The sequence below is a fragment of the Salminus brasiliensis genome, chromosome 3 (assembly GCF_030463535.1).
Source record: "Salminus brasiliensis chromosome 3, fSalBra1.hap2, whole genome shotgun sequence".
NCBI classification, from domain to species: Eukaryota; Metazoa; Chordata; class Actinopteri; order Characiformes; family Bryconidae; genus Salminus; species Salminus brasiliensis.
In genome coordinates, this window is record NC_132880.1 from 47,789,778 (window position 1) to 47,809,331 (window position 19,554).

At 41.2% G+C, this 19,554-nt stretch overlaps 1 protein-coding gene across 1 annotated transcript in view; it reads right to left on the reverse strand.

Moving 5' to 3' along the window:
- Nucleotides 1–3,131: 3,131 nt before the first annotated feature.
- kctd5a (potassium channel tetramerization domain containing 5a) overlaps nucleotides 3,132–19,554 on the reverse strand; it is an 18,767-nt gene continuing 2,344 nt past the window's right edge. The window contains exons 2-6 of the mRNA XM_072676421.1: nucleotides 15,530–15,638; nucleotides 15,075–15,166; nucleotides 13,797–13,892; nucleotides 10,319–10,444; nucleotides 3,132–7,280 (exon numbers count right to left, since the gene is read on the reverse strand). Of these exons, the coding sequence (XP_072532522.1) occupies nucleotides 7,251–7,280; nucleotides 10,319–10,444; nucleotides 13,797–13,892; nucleotides 15,075–15,166; nucleotides 15,530–15,638 (453 nt within the window). The 3' untranslated portion in view covers nucleotides 3,132–7,250. The remainder of the gene's footprint in view (nucleotides 7,281–10,318; nucleotides 10,445–13,796; nucleotides 13,893–15,074; nucleotides 15,167–15,529; nucleotides 15,639–19,554) is intronic.

Consider the following 19,554-nt stretch of genomic DNA (forward strand, 5'->3'; position numbering starts at 1 on the left):
TTATTGAACAGTGGAAGAGTTTAGGAGGAACAGCTCACAAAGAGCAGCTCAGTGTCCACCGAGTGTCTGTCAGACCACGTAAAGTTACAGAGCGGGGTCAGGGCCGAGTGCTGAGCTCAGAGCAGAGTGCAGAAAAGCCTCCAACTGACTCAATAACTGCAGAGCTCCAGACCTGCTGCTGCTGGTAGAGCTCAGAGCAAAGGGGGACCAGCTCCATATTAATAATGCCTATGCGTTATAAAAGCATCTGTAGGTGCAATGTGTCCCGATACTTTTGTCCAAATAGTGAGACAATCCTCCGCCTTGGAAACCTCGATGGGCCCAAACATCCACGCCGTACGGTTTTTTTTGAGGAGTGCCAGATGAATGCTGATGGACCTGATGGACGGGTCAGAAATGAGATACCTCCTCCTGCTGGTCTCATGGCCGGGATACCTTGAGCTGGTTGGTCCCTCATGACTTCCTGAAGGTCTTAGGTTGACTGCAGCTCAGCTTCTTGGTAGGCCTCTGGCACTTTACCGCACAACTGCTGCCAAGAAGACGGAGGAGTACTTGATGAAAGTGGGCTTTTAAAAAGGCTGTCTGATTGAGTGGCCAGCATCTTCATCTGACTGGAATCTTATGGAGCATCATCAGGCAACAAATGTATGCCTCTGGAGATCCGTTTTCCTCAAAGGATGAACTGTGGGATGCTATTTCAACATCAGCCAAGTGCCCTACTTGCAGAAATTCATCTACCGAAGCCAATGGGCCGTATGTGGTTAATGGAGTGAGGTGGGCCAATGTAGCATTGTCACAGAGACCAGGAATTGAACCTCGGCCTCCCATGTGGTGTTAGCTCACCAGTTCTCCCATTAATAATACTTTAAATTGCTATGTAGGAATCATTGCACCATTACAAAACCGAGGGGGGGGGGGGGGGGGGTGTTCCTCGAGGGTTCTTTAGTTGAACTGATGGTTCTTGGCTTGGTCAAAGTGTTCTTCAGATATCTGCAATATATAAAAATAATATATAAAGACAGAATGGGCGCTTATCATTTGGGGTACACTAGCCTTGCAAATCTCCCCAGACTGCAGGCCTTTCTATGAGCTACTCAGTATCTTCTGTGCTTATTGGCTAGACTCAGAGAATATTTTTGGCTTTTGGCTTTTTTGTGGTCTGTGCGTGAAGCCGGACCCCTCCCCGACCTTAGTGTGGTGAGTGATGGAGGAAAGGGATGGGACAGGGTGGAGGTGGGTGCGACGTTATTGAGTTGAACTGAGAAGCAGGGGTGTATTTAAGGGGCTTCAGGGCCAGGAGGAGGAGTTTGGGGCAAAATCTGGTTACGTCATAAATCCAGACCCACTGCATTTTCCTTCCACGTCGAGTTGGAGAGTTAGGTCTCACTAATGTCTATGTCGCTGAACGCAATCAATTTCTCACAGCAATGCTAGTAGAAAGCCTAGCCTTCTTCCCTGGACAGTAGAGGCTGTTACTGTCATCATCAGTCAACTCTTTTTAATACCCTTGATTTCAGAAAAAACAATAAATGAGCAGGTGTCCCAATACTTTTGTCCATACCGTGTGTATTGTGTAGCAGCTGGATTTACAGCTGTAGACCACACTAAAGACAGACTACAGACGAGATGTTTCGTTTTTCACTCACGCAGGACATCAGAGCCGGCCGGCCGTCTGCAGAAGCCGCTAGGATTTGTGCTGGAAGTCTTCAGGCGTGGAGCCTGACTCATGCTAATCGCTCCTTAAACCTGTAAGGCCGGGCTCATCAGTTCTGGAGGGCAGGAGTCAAGCACTGTTTGGTGACTTTCCAGCTCAGACACACCTGTAGTTAACAGCTGAGCTGAATTAGAGCCATCTGAGCAGGAAGATCTCCAAACTGTGCTGGACTCCAGGAAAAAGGACTGATGAATGAGGGGGAGGAAGGGGTGGGAAAGCCATTCAGATTCATCACAGGCACATTGGACATTAGTGGCAGTCCATCCTTTATAACCTAATGTTATGAGTAATATATATATATATATATATATATTACTCATATATATAAAATAGCTTAGAGCTGTAAAAAAATAAAAACAGTTTAAGCACGCCCTCTGCTGTTCAAACTGGATCACTGCACCGTGTCATCTGTGTAAGGGAATTGATCAATTCATCAAATCAAATTTATTTGTATAGCTTTTTACATCTGTTGTTGTCACAAACTAATCAGTAATTAGTAAAAAGACATGAAAACCTAAGACCCCCAGTGAGCAGCCAAAGACCACTGTGGCAAGGAAAAAAAAAAAACTCCCTCAGAGCTGGAGGAAGAAACCTTGGGAGGAACCAAGACTCACAAGGGGGACCCGACCCGTCCTCCTCTGATCAGAACTAATTATTAATTATTGATAATTACAGCTACAACCTACCATTTATACTCCAAATGAATTCTGAATTATTATTTAGAAATATGACCTTTTCACCCCTACATTATCTTCTTATCATCTTTACACCTAAAAGCCAAAGACGTAGGTTTGATGTTGAGGCAGTTCTGCTGTTTTGCATTTCTGATACATGGTGAGCAGGATTAAGCTCAGCCATATGAAGCCTGAGTAAGACTGTCCATATATTTTATCTAAGGCATGCATCAGACTTTTAAAGCTGAAGCCTAAACAGTAGCGTTAACGGCTTCCGGTTGTGTTGTAATCAGCGGCTGAGGCTACTGCCCTTTCCTAAACACACCCAAAATTCACCCTCAACACACAGTGTTTATTATTGTCATCACGATAACACAATTTATCATAATACGATAAAATATCGTCATATTTTCCAGCTCTAGTCAGAATCCAAATCTCCAAAACATCAGGCAGTGATCAGCACCAAGTGCTCCAAGGAAGGACAACCAGGGTCATGGACACTTTGGACCTATACTCGCACCGTACAGGATTTTAGCTCTCACATGATGCAGCTTTAAGACCGAAGCTAAGTGGAAGGTTACACCGAATAGCAGACTTTTAATAAAATTAAATAAAATAAAATTAAATTAAATTACATAAAATAAAATTAAATTAAATTAAATTAAATTACATAAAATAAAATTAAATAAAATTAAATAAAATTAAATAAAATGCTTTTTAAAAACCACAAACGCGCAAAGATACAATGTTTGAATTCAACGTTTTTATTTAGGTTGACCTGGTTCTAGCATTACCGTCATATACATTTTCCCCCAGTTGTTAACTTGCAGTTACATATATATAATAATATACTATGTGTATACACAAATTTTAAGCATAAAAAAATACAAATACAAAAACATTTGATAGGATAGTAGTATAGGAACAGCAGTGACAAAGTGGAGCAGAAGGCATTTCGGTCTGCGTCTGCTCGATTTGTGTTTTTTTTTTTTTGTTTGTTTGTATTTGTTTACTTTTTTTTTTTTAAATACGTTTTTGCAGATTGCACGCTCCAATGAAAACCAACAACAAAAAAAAAATTTATGCATCTTAAACCGAGACGGCAGTCCACAGCAGCCTCAGTACAGACACATCTGTGCCCATTAAGGATTAGCTCTGTACTCCTCCGCTCTGAAAACAGCAGAGCGAAAGAAGAAGGGGGCACCTGAAATGTGACTGTGGACTGAAATAGTGTTCTTCAGTGGAAGAGGTGGGTCTGAGCGCACATGCTAGGCCAGTCAGACTCGCTGCATGCGCGCAACAGTGTGTGTGTGTGTGTGTATACATATATGTGGTAGACGTAAAAAGGAGTGTTTATAATAATAAAAAAATTAGAAATAACATAATAAACATTTACAGCGCTGTGATGCCCGACGCGGTCCAGGGTTTTCTCGAGTGGTCAGCGTGGCCTGGAGGCGCCATGCGCCGCGGAGGCACATTTCACATGACACTGAGACACTCAGTGAGCAAGCGACTCGTCACGCCACTGAAGAGGGTTGAAAAAAATGAGGAAAATAATAATAATAATAATAATAATAAAAGACACCAGGGTGACAGAAACTAACTAGGTTATTCGCTTAAAGAGGAAAATGTAAACATAGAGGTTTTCCAAACCAGCCAAAACAACACGGTGGTGCCACATAGTCAAGGTAAGTAAACACGAAAGGTTTTCGATTAGAAGAGGAAAAAATAATAATGTTAAAAAACAAAAACGAAAAACACACCATCATGTAAACGTAGCCTTGATCAGGCGATATAGAGAGGCCGGACGGGCCTCCGCACGAGTTATTATAGCTTGTATTCCACTATTGAAAGCCCTTTGTGTTTGTGTGAGTGTTTGTGTGCGAGAAAGAAAGACCTATGAGAAAATAGCATGCACTGATAACATCTGTATAGTCCGCTCTTTAGTTTATATACAACGGCAACAAGATATGCTCGTAGCCTCAAAGTGATACGCTTTTTAGGTTTTTTTTTGTCCCCTGACCGCCATTCAAAATGAAACTGACATTTTGTTGGTCATCAATTAAAGGCAACATTGTCAAAAATTAGGTTTTATAAACAGATCATGTGCATTCCAGAAGATACTCAACTACAAAAGAGCTGAACCCAAGCAAAGTGATTGTGTAGCGAAGAAAAACCTTCAAAATAAAAAGAATTGGATTGTGTACTGCTACAGTCTGAAGACGTCCCCATACGCTAGACATGGGGCGTAAAATCACACGTACAAACGAACCGAAACCCAAAATCCAGTCAATACACTTCTGATTACAGTCCTCCGAGGCTACGTTCACATTACAAGCCTCGGTACAAGCCTGGGCTCAGATCGGACTGGGCGACCTTGATGGTTCACATTCATAAATGTGAGCCTCTGTTCACACCTGGTCACTCCATGGGAATAGTAGCTGGACAAGATCTTAGCTGCATGCGTTTACATTTGGTAGTCAAACGCGTCTCCGGGTTGGTCAGACTGAAATCTGATTACTGTGTAATGGAATATGCAAATTTCCTCCGTTTTTTTTTTATTGTTTTGGGAGGGGTTGGGGTCGTGCTGGAATTGGTGAGGCATTGGAGAGGCCGATGTGCGTTTACACTGCTGAATCGTGGCTCAGATGCGTCTCCTGAAGTGGTCTGAGTGATCGGATTGGTGTGATGGGATTTGTATCTGGTGTAAATAAGTCTAGGATGTGTTTAACCTTTAACTAACCTTTTTTATTATTATTATTGTGGCTCGACCTTCTCCAGGTAATATCCCGATACTCAAGACCTACAAAGTGACCAGGTGTGACCTGCATCCGTCCGTAATGTAAACCTGCCCTCGACACGCCTACGTATGCTGCATTCTGCTGTGTTCAGATGCCAACAGAACAAAAAGAGGACCTCTGGAAAAGATCAGAAGCGACCTGTCCACATAGCCCTGAAAGACTTGGATCTGTGTCCCTTAAAAAAATATAATAAATAATAATAAAAAAGATTTAGCCAGCCTGGTAGTGTGAACGTAGCCCAACCCTGGTCCTGGAGGACCCTCTGTCCTGCACATTGTAGTGGTTTCCTGCTCCAACACACCACCTTCACCTCAGGCAGGAAGGGCTAGTTAATGACCCGATTAGCTGGATTGGGTCCATTGGGATCAGAGCACACACTAAAGCGTGCAGGGCGGGCGGTCCTCCAGGAGCCCTGCTCTAAGTGAACCAAGCTGCCGGGGTCCAAATGAACTCTCAGCTGTTGAAATGAGAATGATTTACAATGATTAAGGTCACGCTGGGTCAGAACTAACTCCAGCTGGTGGCATCGATGCTTCCCTAGAGTAAGTGTGTTGTCTTGTTTCGCGCGATGGCAACAAAAACAAGTGTCCTTCTCCTTTTGCTAAACTATAAAAATTAAAGTCAAGAACACCTAATAACAGTCACTGTCATTTAACTAATGAAGCAGTTTTCTAGTTTTCTGGCAGAAGCAAAAAAAAAAAATTGACCTGATCTGATTGACCAGTCATCTGAAAAACACAATATCTGCCAAAAGTATTTATACATATAAAATAATAATAATAATAATAAAAAAAAAAAAGACTCAACAACTTAAGGTCCTCCCTCGCCAGTCTTAGTCCATCAGTAAAAACCCCTCTCTGAAACTACCAAGTATATCTATCTATAATATATATATATATATATATATATCGTCGCTGTCACAAAAAACTGCAGCTTTACAGGAGAAGGAAAAAACCTTCTCAACTTTCAATGGAAGTCAATGGAAAAGAATTCATCCCAAGTAATTTTGGAGAGTTTCTATTGGTCCGTTTATCAGGACCTTTTGACACGATATAAAGATCAACTGCCAGATTCACAATATGTCAAAACATGAAAAACTGTATAAAACAAAAAGATGATGATGATACAAGAGTTTTGAGTGACAGCGCGATACACACACACACACACACACACACACACACTTCTATATAAAACAGTTCCAGTTTAACTGCAAACCATTTGGAATGAACCCAAGGATGGAAGACAAAGTTCAGCGCAGCCTTTAGACGTTTCCGTCTTGTTCTTTCTTTCTCACCGCAGCAAGACGACCACTTTCAAAAATAAATACGCTTCTTAAAAAGATTTATAAAACAAAAATAATAATAATAATAATAAAAAATAAAGTTTGGTACTGTGACCTTGATATGGACCTTCTCTCGTCTCTGGTAGGAAAACTGACTAACACTATGCAGGTGGAAGAGGACTTTATATTTGATCACCTCTGGTTCTAGGTACATGCTGAAATACAAGATCCTTGTTTGTTTAGATGCAAGAAACACAAACTAAAAAAAAAAGCCTTCACTGGTCAACACCATTCATGAGATCCCATGGTAGCATCTGGTAACAATTCCCCTTAGAAAAAAACCCAAACAAAAAACAAACAAACAAACAAACAAAATCATAGCAAAAAACACAGTTCTACTCCCTTCTCCATTACGGTTCTACGTTGACGTTACTTTACGTATCTTGATATATTTGTGGGAACAGAAATTGGACTGTAGGATTCATGATTAACGTAATTTCGGTAAGTCAATGAGACCCTGAGTAAACTGCGGACCAGATATGAAGGAGGCCCTCTCAGCTCAGCGCGTAGCCTAGATATTCCTGCCTTTCGTATTGCCAAAACAAACCCATCCGTTTTCTTCCATAACGTAAGAAATAAAAACAGTCCAGCTTTGCCACGCAGGCGCAAACATGTGTCGTTTACCCCAAATCAAAAAAGGAGGAGATCTCCCACTGAGACCTCCTGCATGTCATCACGCTCAGCACCGGCAGGACCAAGCCATGGAAAGCAGAGCCGCTTCACATCCGAGAGCCTTGTTCTTGGAGGATCTGTGGAAACAAAATTCATTTAATTCAATTAATCATGATTAAATTAATTGAGTAAAAACGAAAAAATATAAATACCAGCTCAATCAATCAGCTTGAAAACCTTGTATCTCCATTTCTGCTATTTTTTTACTTTTTGATACGACGTTAATCTGGCATATGTTCTTTGGATGCTCCAAAATTTGGAGTTAGACTTGGAGATAAATCTTTTTACATAGACTTCCTTCACCTATGCACCCATCAGCCATAACATTAGCACCACCTGCCCAACATGAGCACGTCCCCCTTGTGCCGCCACAACAGGTCTGACCGTTCGAAGCATGGAGACTCCACAAGACCTCTGAAGGTGTCCTGTGGTCTCTGGCGTTGAGACCAACGTTAGCAGCAGATACTTTAAAATAAATGAATAAATAAATAAATAAAGTCCTGCAGGTTGGGAGGTGAGACCTCCATGGATCGCACTAATGAGGGGCCTTAGGGGTCCATGACCCCTGGTAGGTGAAAAGGACATGATATTTTAGAGATGTTCTTGTCAGAGTGTCTCAAAATCTAATGCTTGCTGGGTCACTGACCGATCTGACGGGTCTATCTGACTACAGCCACTGGATATAATCCAGCGTTTTGAACTTCACCTGGTACTAATGTTCTGGCTGATTGGTATAAAGTTGCCATTTTGGAGATATGAGGTTAATGCATGACTGATATTGTGCTGATATTGATTTTTCTGTGCTATGCGCTCGCCCTGGTGCACTGAGGAACTACCCAAGAGCATAAACTCTACAACGCCTCTGCCCATAGCATTAAACAATATTACACATTAATAATGCACTAAATGAGCCGGAACGCTGGACTGAATTCGAGAGAGGAGCGGCGCAGGGACGTTTTCAGGAGAGAGAGGTTCTTGCGAGGCACAAGCTGCTGATGGGGAGGTCGTTAAATATTGAGGAGGCTTTCCATCATTAACTCAGCCCTGTGTCAGATAACGATGGGGAGAAGATTGGACGAGCGGAGGGTGATTCTAGTCTGACTGGGACTAATGGGCTTGAGCAAAGAGCAGAAAAGCAAGCGTGAGACAAACGGGGAGAGCTACAGAATCTATAGGAACCTTAACAGCTCCGATGAGACCTCACCGTTTTACTGAGGTGCTTTAAAAGGGTTAACGTACACCACCATCAATCCCGTCCTCGTCTTCCGGACGAAGCATGCAGGAATACAAATGCACTGCAGAGTGAGCACACTATTCCAACAGTAGGTCTGAATTCCTGAGTGTTCGGAGCCTCACAGTCGACCTGCAATGGTGTCTCCTCACTTACAGCAGCACCGCAGTCGTCGCCTCGTCCAGCGGATCAACAGAATGCGTCCCACCAGGAGCCCGATAACCATAAAGCTAGCGTTTTATTCACACGCTCTATGTCCAAATGTTTGTGGACACCCCTTCTGATGAATGTATTAAGCTACTTTAAGTTGCACTCATTGCTGACACATGTGCAAATGCACACATGTCCCTGTAGACAGGTACTGCCACTAGAATAGGACTCTCTGGAGCAGATAAATAAACATGCACCTATTGGCACCATGCTGCCCAATGTCAGGCGTGGGCTAGAGGAGTATAAAGCCCCCCAGCACTGAGCTGTGGAGCAACTTCAGCTTTCTGTTTAAAAGGAGTTTGTGTTATTGCTTTAATCCGAGTCTGCTTTAGATGTGTTTTTGGTCGTTAATTTGTTTTACTGACTTTTATTTTGACACGGTCCATTTGCTGGTTGGTATTAGTGAATGTTAGTCTGGCATGATTCGTTGGTTTGTTTGTATTATTGACTTATTTTGATGCAGCCTGTTCAATCATTGGTATTAGTATTAGTTAGTTTTTGAACCGGTCTGTTTGTTTATATTAGTGACTTATTTTGAATCTTATGTTTGAATCTTTTGAAATTAGGGGCTTTTATTTAGACACGGTCCATTTGTTCATTTGTATTAGTGACTTATTCTGAACCTGTCTGTTTGTTAGTATTAGAGTTACTATTTAGACATGGTCCGTTTGTATTAGTGACTTATTTTGAATCTTATGTTTTAACCTTTTAAAATTAGGGACTTTTAAGCACGGTCCGTTTGTTCGTTGATATTAGTGACTTATTTTAACACAATTTGTCTTTGTTTTGACAAGGTTTGTGTGTTCGTTTGTATTAGGAACTTTCATTTAGACATGGTCTATTTGTTTGTATGTATTAGTGACTTATTTTGACTTATTTTTTTTATTATAAGTGACTTATTTTGGCAGGGCCTGTTTGCTTTTATTATTTATTTTTATTGTGACAGGGTCTGTTTGATGTTTTTTATTAGTGACTTTTATTTTGGCCTGGTCTGTTTGCTTTTATTATTTATTTTTATTGTGACAGGGTCTGTTTGATCTTTTTTATTAGTAACTTATTTTGGCAGGGCCTGTTTGCTTTTATTATTTACTTTTATTGTGACAGGGTCTGTTTGATTGTTTTTATTAATGGCTTTTATTTTGGCAGGGTCTGTTTGATCGTTTTTATTAATGGCTTTTATTTTGGCAGGGTCTGTTTGTTTGGTTGTATTAGTGACTTTTATTTTGAAATGGTCATGATGTGTGATGTAGAGGATGAGTGGAATGATTACCTCTCTACTCAGCCTGAGTCCGTCTGAGACTCCTACTCCTCACACTGACAGAACCAGAACCTGCAGATATGTGGGCATGCTCCCTGGCACGATAAACAATCGGGCAACTATGACACTATGGGTATTAAATTAATTACCAATTAATCTGATCGATTAGTCGTTGCACCTCTGATCCAGACGGGACTAAAACGATCCTAGTTCAGCAAAAATCTGCAGGTAATTCAACCTGTTAATTTCTCAGAGGTCGAGAAAAACACCAACATGGTCGACCCAGACGGGGTTAAGCAGAGGAGCCCCCCGTGAAAGAGAGAATTACCCCAGGACCCCCATGAAAATTTAATCCCGGCTCATGCCTGCACTTCCTACTACACACAGAAGGTGTCTGCAGCACAGGTGTTGCTCACCTTGGCCTTTTCACTCGGTTCACTGCTCGTGCCGTATGACTGATTATGCAGCTCCTTGGAGACAACACACAGGAACTCTGCCTGGTCTTCATTTCCATAGTTATATGATGAGCCGATACTGACCAGCTGGAAGGAGGAGCACAAAGACAAAGGAGCGTTAGACTTCTGGAGAGGGTTAGAGAGTGCTGGCCACACGATGACTTAATGATACTGGTGATACGCAGCAGTTAAAGTACACAAAAGGACAGAGAGAGAGAGAGAAAGTGGGAGAGAGACTATGTAAATATGAACAAACAAAACACCATGACATCTGTTTGCTTTGGACGAACAACTCTAATGCAATTACACCCTCTTAAAGAGCAATAAACATGTTTACATATCCTACATAATTAAAAATATGACTAAAAAGGGTCCCAGGTGGTCCAGCGGACTAAGGCGCCGTCATTATGATCAGAGGATCGCAGGGTTCGAATCCCGGTCATGCTGTTAGCCATCGGCAGCCGGGGCCCTGAGAGAGTACGACTGGCCTTGCTCTCTCCAGGGTGGGTAGATGGTGCTCTCCCCCCACATCGCTGCGCTGCGGTGCAGATGGGTGCGTTGGAGCCGGATCTGCAGTGCTTCCCACAAGGTGCGTTGGTTTCCCGGCAATGTTGCATCGGCAGCAGTTCGAAAAATGAGAGGGGGCGTGTGCTAGTCACCCCTTACTGATGTCAGGGGGTGTTTTGTATGGGTTGGGTAATTGGCGGTTCAAATTGGGGAGAAAATGGGTGAAAATTGGATACATTATATATATAAAAAATAATCATAAAAAAATTAATTAAAAAAAGAAAAAAATAGAAGAAGAAATGAAAATGATAAATATTTTTTTTATAAAATATTTTTTTTATACCAGCACATTCACTATAATGGGCTCTCCTAAGAACTGTGGAGCTTTAAAACCAAGCCCATTCGGACTTCCTCTTCCATGTCTTTCTGGCTAGAATTAGGGCTGGGGAGTGTGTTATAGTGTGTGTTGCGCTGCTGGTACGAGCGGCGGCGCTTCAGTTTAACTCTCGTTGTATTGGTTGACACATGATGGGCGGAGGTTTTTTTTTCAGGTGGAGCTGAACAAGTTTAAACTGGATGGAGTGGAAACTCTGGTGAGTGTGTTGAGGGTGAATTTTGGGTGTGTTTAGGAAAGGGCAGTAGCCTCAGCCGCTGATTACAACACAACCGGAAGCCGTTAACGCTACTGTTTAGGCTTCAGCTTTAAAAGTCTGATGCATGCCTTAGATAAAATATATGGACAGTCTTACTCAGGCTTCATATGGCTGAGCTTAATCCTGCTCACCATGCTGTTTTTTTATTTTATATATACTTAATATTAGAGTAAAGTGGAACATATGTTTCTGTATGCTGTCATTTATAATTCTTAGAAAGAAAGAAATATAAAATGGCCAAAATGGGAATCGGCCAGTCGTAAAAATGTAAAACTAATAAATAAATAAATAAATAAATAATTAAATAGGAATCGGCCAAGAAAACTGCTGGGCAATATGACGATATTTTTTCGTATTGTGATAAATTTACTTATCGTTATGGACTAAATGCTTTTCTAAGCATATTGTGGATCCTGTTCTATATTAAATATGCTTAATAAACACTGATCAGCTGCAGGTTTCTAACATTACTAACAGTGTAATTAGACTGGGTTCATTAGATGAAGAGCAGCAGATGTTGAGTATAAATTACTGTATTCTGTACAGAAGAGGATCTGATACTGATGTGTTCAGTCTGTGATTACATGTATTGTGATAATGTCCTTAAATATTGTGATTACAGTATTTTTACCATATCGCCCAGCCCTATACGTACCATTAACCGAATTATTTAGGTCACCCAAATCCTACCATGACCTGCATCTCACATTTAGGACATTTGTCTGATGGTCTAATCCAGAGCTCTTCCACGTGGAGGAGACTGCAGAGTTAGGAGTCTTACCCAAGGACTTTTACTGGAGCAGTGTGGTGTGTTTGCCTGGCTGAGGAATCAAACCCTAGCCTACCCCAGGAAAAGTGGCGTTGGTTCCCATTAAGCAACACCAAATTTGCTGTAAATCTCTTCAGCTTGGGCTTATTTAGCAATATTTTTTCTAAAAAGCCATTTTTTTTAGCATATAAAAAAATATAAATACAAAAATAAACGTCACATAAAGCAAAAGTGTGTAACAGGGCTCTGAATGGAAAAGTAAGCGAGAACCTCAGCAGATAAAGGCCTTATTTTCGGTCTACCCACAGGCAGGTGAAAGTGCACACGCATCTCAGTGGTGATCCCAGAGGAAGAGCCTAATGTACAAAACAGCTCAGACATGCCCGCCCAACCTTTCCACTCCAAACAGCCGCTTCCTCTCTAGTGCTACCGTCTCCCTCACATGCATTTCATGCTTCCAGGAGAAATACCACACCCAAAGAAAAAAAGGCAATATATAAGCTAGCCTCCCTGCGTGGGGAAAACGGACTCCTATACTTTAAAAACAAAGCCAGCGTCTTCGTAGCTAACTAGAACCGCAGCCTACAATTTACCACGTCAGGCTTAACTGATCTGAAACACCATACACTGCTACTTTACAGCGCAGATGATTTTAGAGAAGAGCTGGCCTGCCAGCGACTTCACAATGCCTTTTTTATTTATTTATTTATTTTTAGACAATTACCAAAAAAAAAGTTTAAATATGCCTTAAAAGTAGCAATACAACTAATAAAATAATAATAATAATAATAAACAAAACAAACAAAACAACAAAACAAAAACATATACACACACACACACACATATATATATATATATAAAATAAACATTAATTTGATCTAACTTGTCATAACAATCAGTCCCCTCCATAAAAACAATTGACAATTGAGACGTTTTAATTAAATTGAGGGTACAATTTACTGAGGGAGCAATTTATTTATATAAAAAAAAAGAAAAATAATAATATAAGATTATATATAGTTATTATTTGTATTTTTCTTGTTTATAAATAAATAATTTATAAAAGAAATTTGTTTATTTGTAAAAAATTATATATTTGTTTTTATTATTATTATTTTTTTTTTATAAATAAATCGATCCGTTGAGTTAACCAAAGCGTCTATATATATATATATATATATATATATATATATATATATATATATATATATATATATATATATATAGTGACGCTCAATTGTTAAATCAAGGAAAAGTATCTATATCTAATATCTAAATATTATTTTTACACCATGGTACTTTTCTCCCGGAATTTTGAAAATTAAACAGTCCCCCAAAACCTCGTGTATCTCCAGACGGTCCGTCAGCACCACCAATCACCTGCGGCAGTTTATTGGTTTCGCTTCTAAGGTTCAAACACTGACGTTCTTCACTTTAAATACTTTAATCAGCAGTGCAAAGCTTCTCCTTTCAAGTCAATCACAGGTTCTCCTCAACATCAGACGCTCACCTGTTCAAACTTCCAGCCATCAGACATGGTGGAGACCATCTGAGTTAGCTCCTCCTCTTGGCACTGCAAGACTCTGTAGACATGTTTCACAGGAAGCTAGGAGGAGATGAAAGAGGGATTCAGCAAAGACAAAACCTTTCTTTTTCATAAATGGCACCAATTCCTTGTCGGCTGTTGGAAATACAAGTCTTTTCAAATGCACATTCTGCCCATCAGTCCACGCTCAAGACACTGAGTAGGAAAAGCCACAGAAATCACCTTAACACCACGTGTCCAAATGTTTGTGGACACCCCTTCAAATGAATGCATTCAGCTACTTTAAGTTGCACCCACTGCTGCTGACACAGATGTGCAAATGCATACATACACAGCTTGTCCTGTCTTTGTAGAGAAGTACTGACAATAGAATAGGACTCTCTAAAGCAAATACACATGAGCCTATTGGCACCATGCTGCCTAATGCCAGGCGTGGGCTAGTAGAGGGGTATAAAGCCCCCAGCATTGAGCTGTGGGGCAGTGGAAGAACTGTGTTCACTGGAATGATGGCGATGGAGCTCCATCCAATACTTTTGGGATGCGTTGGAGAGGTAGAAATGGGCAATATGATGATATTTTATCTAAATAAACTGTGTTATTGTGATAATAACCAACGCTAATGTCACTGAATGCAATCAAATCCTCACAGCAACTAGTAGAAAGCCTGACCTTCGTCCCTGGACAGCAGAGACTCCAACAAAAGCAGGATTAACTCTTTTTAATACCCTTGATTCAGAAGAAACAATGAATGAGCAGGTGTCCCAATACTTTTGTCCAAATGGTGTAAGTCTATTCTTATGCACAAATGTGCTGATATAACCACAGATATGCTTAGCGGGAGCAGTAATAATATTGATAATAGTAACGGTGATGGTGAATTATAATAATGACTATAATTATAATGACAATTAGAAGATTAACAGCTTCAGTATAGTCCATGTCAGACTTGTAAGCATTTTAAGAGCTTTAATAAAAATAGCATAGGTGGAAGCAGCCTCTGTTGGAGTGAGAGCTGTGCGAGTAACAGTCATTACCCATTCCATGCTATTCCTATAGGATGTTAAATTTGGCAGCCAGACTGTGCTAATCACTGACCTCAAAAGAGTGGCATGATTATATGTCCTGGAAAAAATAGCCACGGCATTTGATAAGATGTGGTTCTACCAACCTACAAGGAAATCAAGGGTGCGGTCAACTCTTGTTGGTCCGATTTATGGTCAAACCACACCGGGCGTCACTCACCTGAGCCGTTTTGCAGTCCCGCTCCCTGATTTTGTCTTTGATTAGTTTTATCAATGATGTGATGTTGTAGAACTCTGCCTCCTCCAGAACACCTGGCAGATAAGAACCGAGTTAAGTAACAAAGAATGCACACACACACACACACACACACACACAAATATATATAGATCAGCCATGACATGTCTTGTGGCGTGTTCCTGGTATGCGGTGGTCAGTACTTCGTAAAAGTGGTTGTTAAAAGGGCAACCAGTGAACCTGTGACAGGGTTCAGGTTCTTGCTCATGGAGGCCCTACCCAACTTACAGGACTTACAGGACTTACAGGACCTGCTGCTAATGTTAGTCTTGGTGCCAGATACCACGGGTCACCTTCAGAGGTCTTGTGGATGTCACAATATCGGCCAATACACAGCCCTAATGAATTAACCCCAAGACACTACAGTATTCCCACCATACCTTCTTCTGCAAGGCCTCTGTTGAGCACCAGCTTTCCATGCCTCAGATAATTGAGTACTGGACCAAAGTAGGTTGGGTCTCGGTCTATCAAATAAGCACCGGTTTCATCCTAGAAGAAATAGAAAGAGAACGCATAACGTCAGGACAAGCACTAAGATGGGATGCAACCAATGGATTTAATAATGCAACACACATTCCTACAGCATACCAGCTTGTGCTGGAGACACAGAATACAGACAAAAGTATTGGGACACCTGTTCATTCACTGTCTCTTCCAAAATCTGGGGTATCTCCTGCTGCCGCTACTGTTAAAGGAAGTGGTCTTTCTCCTAGATTTTGGAGGAGCATTGCTGAGAGAGAATTTGACTACATTCAGCGACGCAAGCATAACTGAGCTCAGGATGTTGGATGATGATGATGATGATAGTCATCACCACCACCCCACCTCATCCCAAAGGTATTGGACGGAGCACCATCCATCATTCCGGAGATCCACAGTTCTTCCACTGCTCCACAACTTAATGCTGGGGGGCTTTATACCCCTCTACTAGCCCACGCCTGGCACTTTTAGGCAGCATGGTGCCGAAAGGTTCATGTTTATTGATCTGCTCCAGAGAGTCCTATTCTATTAGCAGTACTTCTTCTCTACAAGCTGTGTCTGTGTGTATTTGCACATCTGTGTCAGCAATGGGTGCAACTTAAAGTAGCTGAATGCATGAATTCATTAGAAGGGATGTCCACAAACATTTGGACATATAGTGAGGTTTACGTGATGGTGCACCTTGCTTGCCTCACAAACAAATCACTTTACCACATCAGTTCACATGCAAAAGAGTCGCCATCTGTGGCCTAAGTGGACCGACCACAGTAGATGTTTCCCCATGTTGTTGGAAGTCCTGCTGAACACCATGTCCAACAATCTGAAGCTATAGACCTTTAGGATTTGGTGAAAAACACCTCCAGTGGTTTAAAACTGCATGGCTTGTGTTGTTATCTCTGAAAAATCAGCATTCAACTTAAGTCTGAGTCTGATTACGTCTACACTGATGGCTAGAGACGGCCCAACTAACACAGTGGATCAAGATCAGGCCGATCCAGGTTTTCTAAATGTTCTCCACTTGTAAATATGATTTAGTGGACAGTGGAGCAGCGGCTGATTTCTAAAACTGTTCTGAGGTCTTTCTAAACCCCTTCCCAGACTCCTCTGTATCTGCAACCTTCTTTCTGAAGGCCTCAGAGAGCTCTCTGGATCTGGCCATGATGGTGATCTTCTTCACCACTCACTTCAACAACCATCAAGAGCAGACCAGACTAAACATCTGAGGTTTAAATAAGACCTCAGACTCCTCCAGAATCATCCTCTCCAACCAGGTTCTGATCATTTAGATTTCCCTCCATCTCTGAAGATTAACCGTCCAAATGTTCAAACATGTTAAAGACAAGGGCTTTCCTGGGAGTGTCCTAATGTTTCACATGCCTGTACATCTTAAGGGATGGTGAGCTGAGCTGTACTCGAAGCCGGAATGGCTCTTGGTATGGATCTGATTTTGTCTGTAATCAGGCAGTGAGAAAAAATGGTCCATTACATACTTAAGACGTGTTTATTAAAAATCTCTACACAAGAAAATCCACCACCACCTGTCAAACAGCAGAACAAGTTAGGCCACTTAAAACAATGCCGATAATGAATGTCTACAAGGGCTTCAAGGGGGATGAAGACAGCTGGCAGTTGGCAAGACGATCTCTAATAGACAACAAACAACAAGGCAACGCCTTGAGCACAGTGAGGGATGGCAAAACATGAAGCACACGCCTCAGGAAACAAACTAACTACACAAAAGTAGACACCATATGCTTTACCAGCTAAGATTAAGACCAGGAGAACTGCCCTAACGTGGGACACCTTAAGACAAGCTCTACTGGGGGTCTATTAAGGCTTCCTCAAATAATAATAATAATAATAATAATAAATAATACAGTTAACATAACATTAACATAAGCTGTGATAGCATGTGATAGAAGTACAATCTCAGATCAGGGTGGAGAAATCTTCAATGTAAAGACCACCCAAAGATAGGGCTGGGCAACATGACGATTATCTTCCCTCTTATAAATTTCATCTGATTTTCATCCATTTTCTCCTAAATTTGGACCGCCAATTTCCCAACCCGTACGTAATCCCATTCCCTGACAGTATAATTTTACGAATGGTGGACAGTTTTAAAAGTACATCATTTAGGCAGAAGGGGTGTGTGGAGGAGTACGAACTGTGCGATAACAACTAATTAACATATTTCTATTAAACTTTACAGGAGAAGAAAAAATGACGGAGGTAGAGGTCGACTGATATATCAGACCGATATATGACTGATATATCCCACAGTGGGGGAAGTACTGGCAGAATTTTAAAAGAAATAGAAATTATTGAGCGATATATCTGGCTGATGTTTTTTATATATAAAATTATTATATTTATTTATTATTATAAATTGGGCAAAGAAATATTGTCCGTTCTCAGCGTTCAGTACACGGATTTAAAGTCGGACACGTCCGCGGGCAGCCCCGCGTTATTGGTGTGGGGGGAACGTGCGGCTGCTGAATGTGAAAGAGCCCAAAACTTTTAAAGGATAAAAGGATAAAGGATAAAGGTGCACGTATTTGTCACTGTACACTGTACAGCGAAATGTGTCCTCCGCATTTAACCCATCTGGTAGTGAACACACTCACACACACACACGTGTTAGGGGCAGTGAGTACACACACACACCCAGAGCGGTGGGCAGCCAACTCCAGCGCCCGGGGAGCAGATAGGGTAAAGGGCCTTGCTCAAGGGCCCAACAGTGGCAGCTTGCCGAGCCCGGGAATCGAACCCACAACCCTGTTATCGATATCCCGGCGCTCTAACCGCTGAGCCACCACTGCCCCAGCTGTGTTTTAGAAAGACAACAGTAACAGCAGCCCTGGTAGATAAAGGTAAAATATTAATTCTGATATTTCAGAAGTCCTGAGGTCATATAATTACTACAGGTTACTAAACTAAGAAGTGTTGCTTTAATTAGTGAAAAAAATAAAAATAAAAACCCGAAAAGAACAGAACCGTAACTGGCGTAACGCTGCAGCTGCTCGCTTGATTAACATATTAGTGTTTGAAGTTAATCGTTTAATTAATTTGTATTTATAAAGATGAATGAGGATGGCAAGTTTAGAAATGTTGCGCATCCACTTATTATTATTTTTTAATGACATTTTAGCCTGGAAATAAAGTGGAAAACTTCTACATACTGGCCAAAAAAAAGAAAAAAAGAAAATTGGCAGCACAAATCTTTACTATATCCATATAAAAAAAAATATTATATACATTTATTTTAGTTTATAGTGTTTATTTTTACACAAACGGTTGCAACTGTAATTTAATAAAGCATTTCTGACTCTGATAATCGCCCATCAGCTGACCCTGACCTTTAAACATCGGCATCGGTTAGAGAAAAACCCATATCGGCCGATCTCTAGACAGATGCCCTGTTAGTGCTGGGCGACCTCAAATCAACATTATCTCTGAATTATGATTAATGAGTGATTACAGAAGCTGCTCGAGTTGCTCAGTTGGCTCATGTTTAAGTTCCCCTCCATGTCCCAGACGGGACGGGGCGCAGTCACGTGAGGACACATCTGGTAGCATGGTTTTGAAGGGGGACAGTATATGATATATATATATATATATTGATACAAGGTTCTGAATGTTGGTTTTGATTAATTTTTAATTAAATACCCAGCGCTAGGCCCAATATATGACTATACAGTACCATTCACACACAAGCAGCCTTGAGTGCTGCTGCCGTTGTTGTTGTTGTTTAAGGCCGTATCAGCAGCTGAGGCTATACTCACGGCTAAATCCAGATAGTTAGTAGAGACATTTATAATAACACAGTCTGCAGTCCCACGGTCATCCAAGTCCCTCTGTATAATCAGTGTCTCGAATCTGGTGTTTGTAACTGGTGCGAGACACAAATTCCAGTAACTTCAGT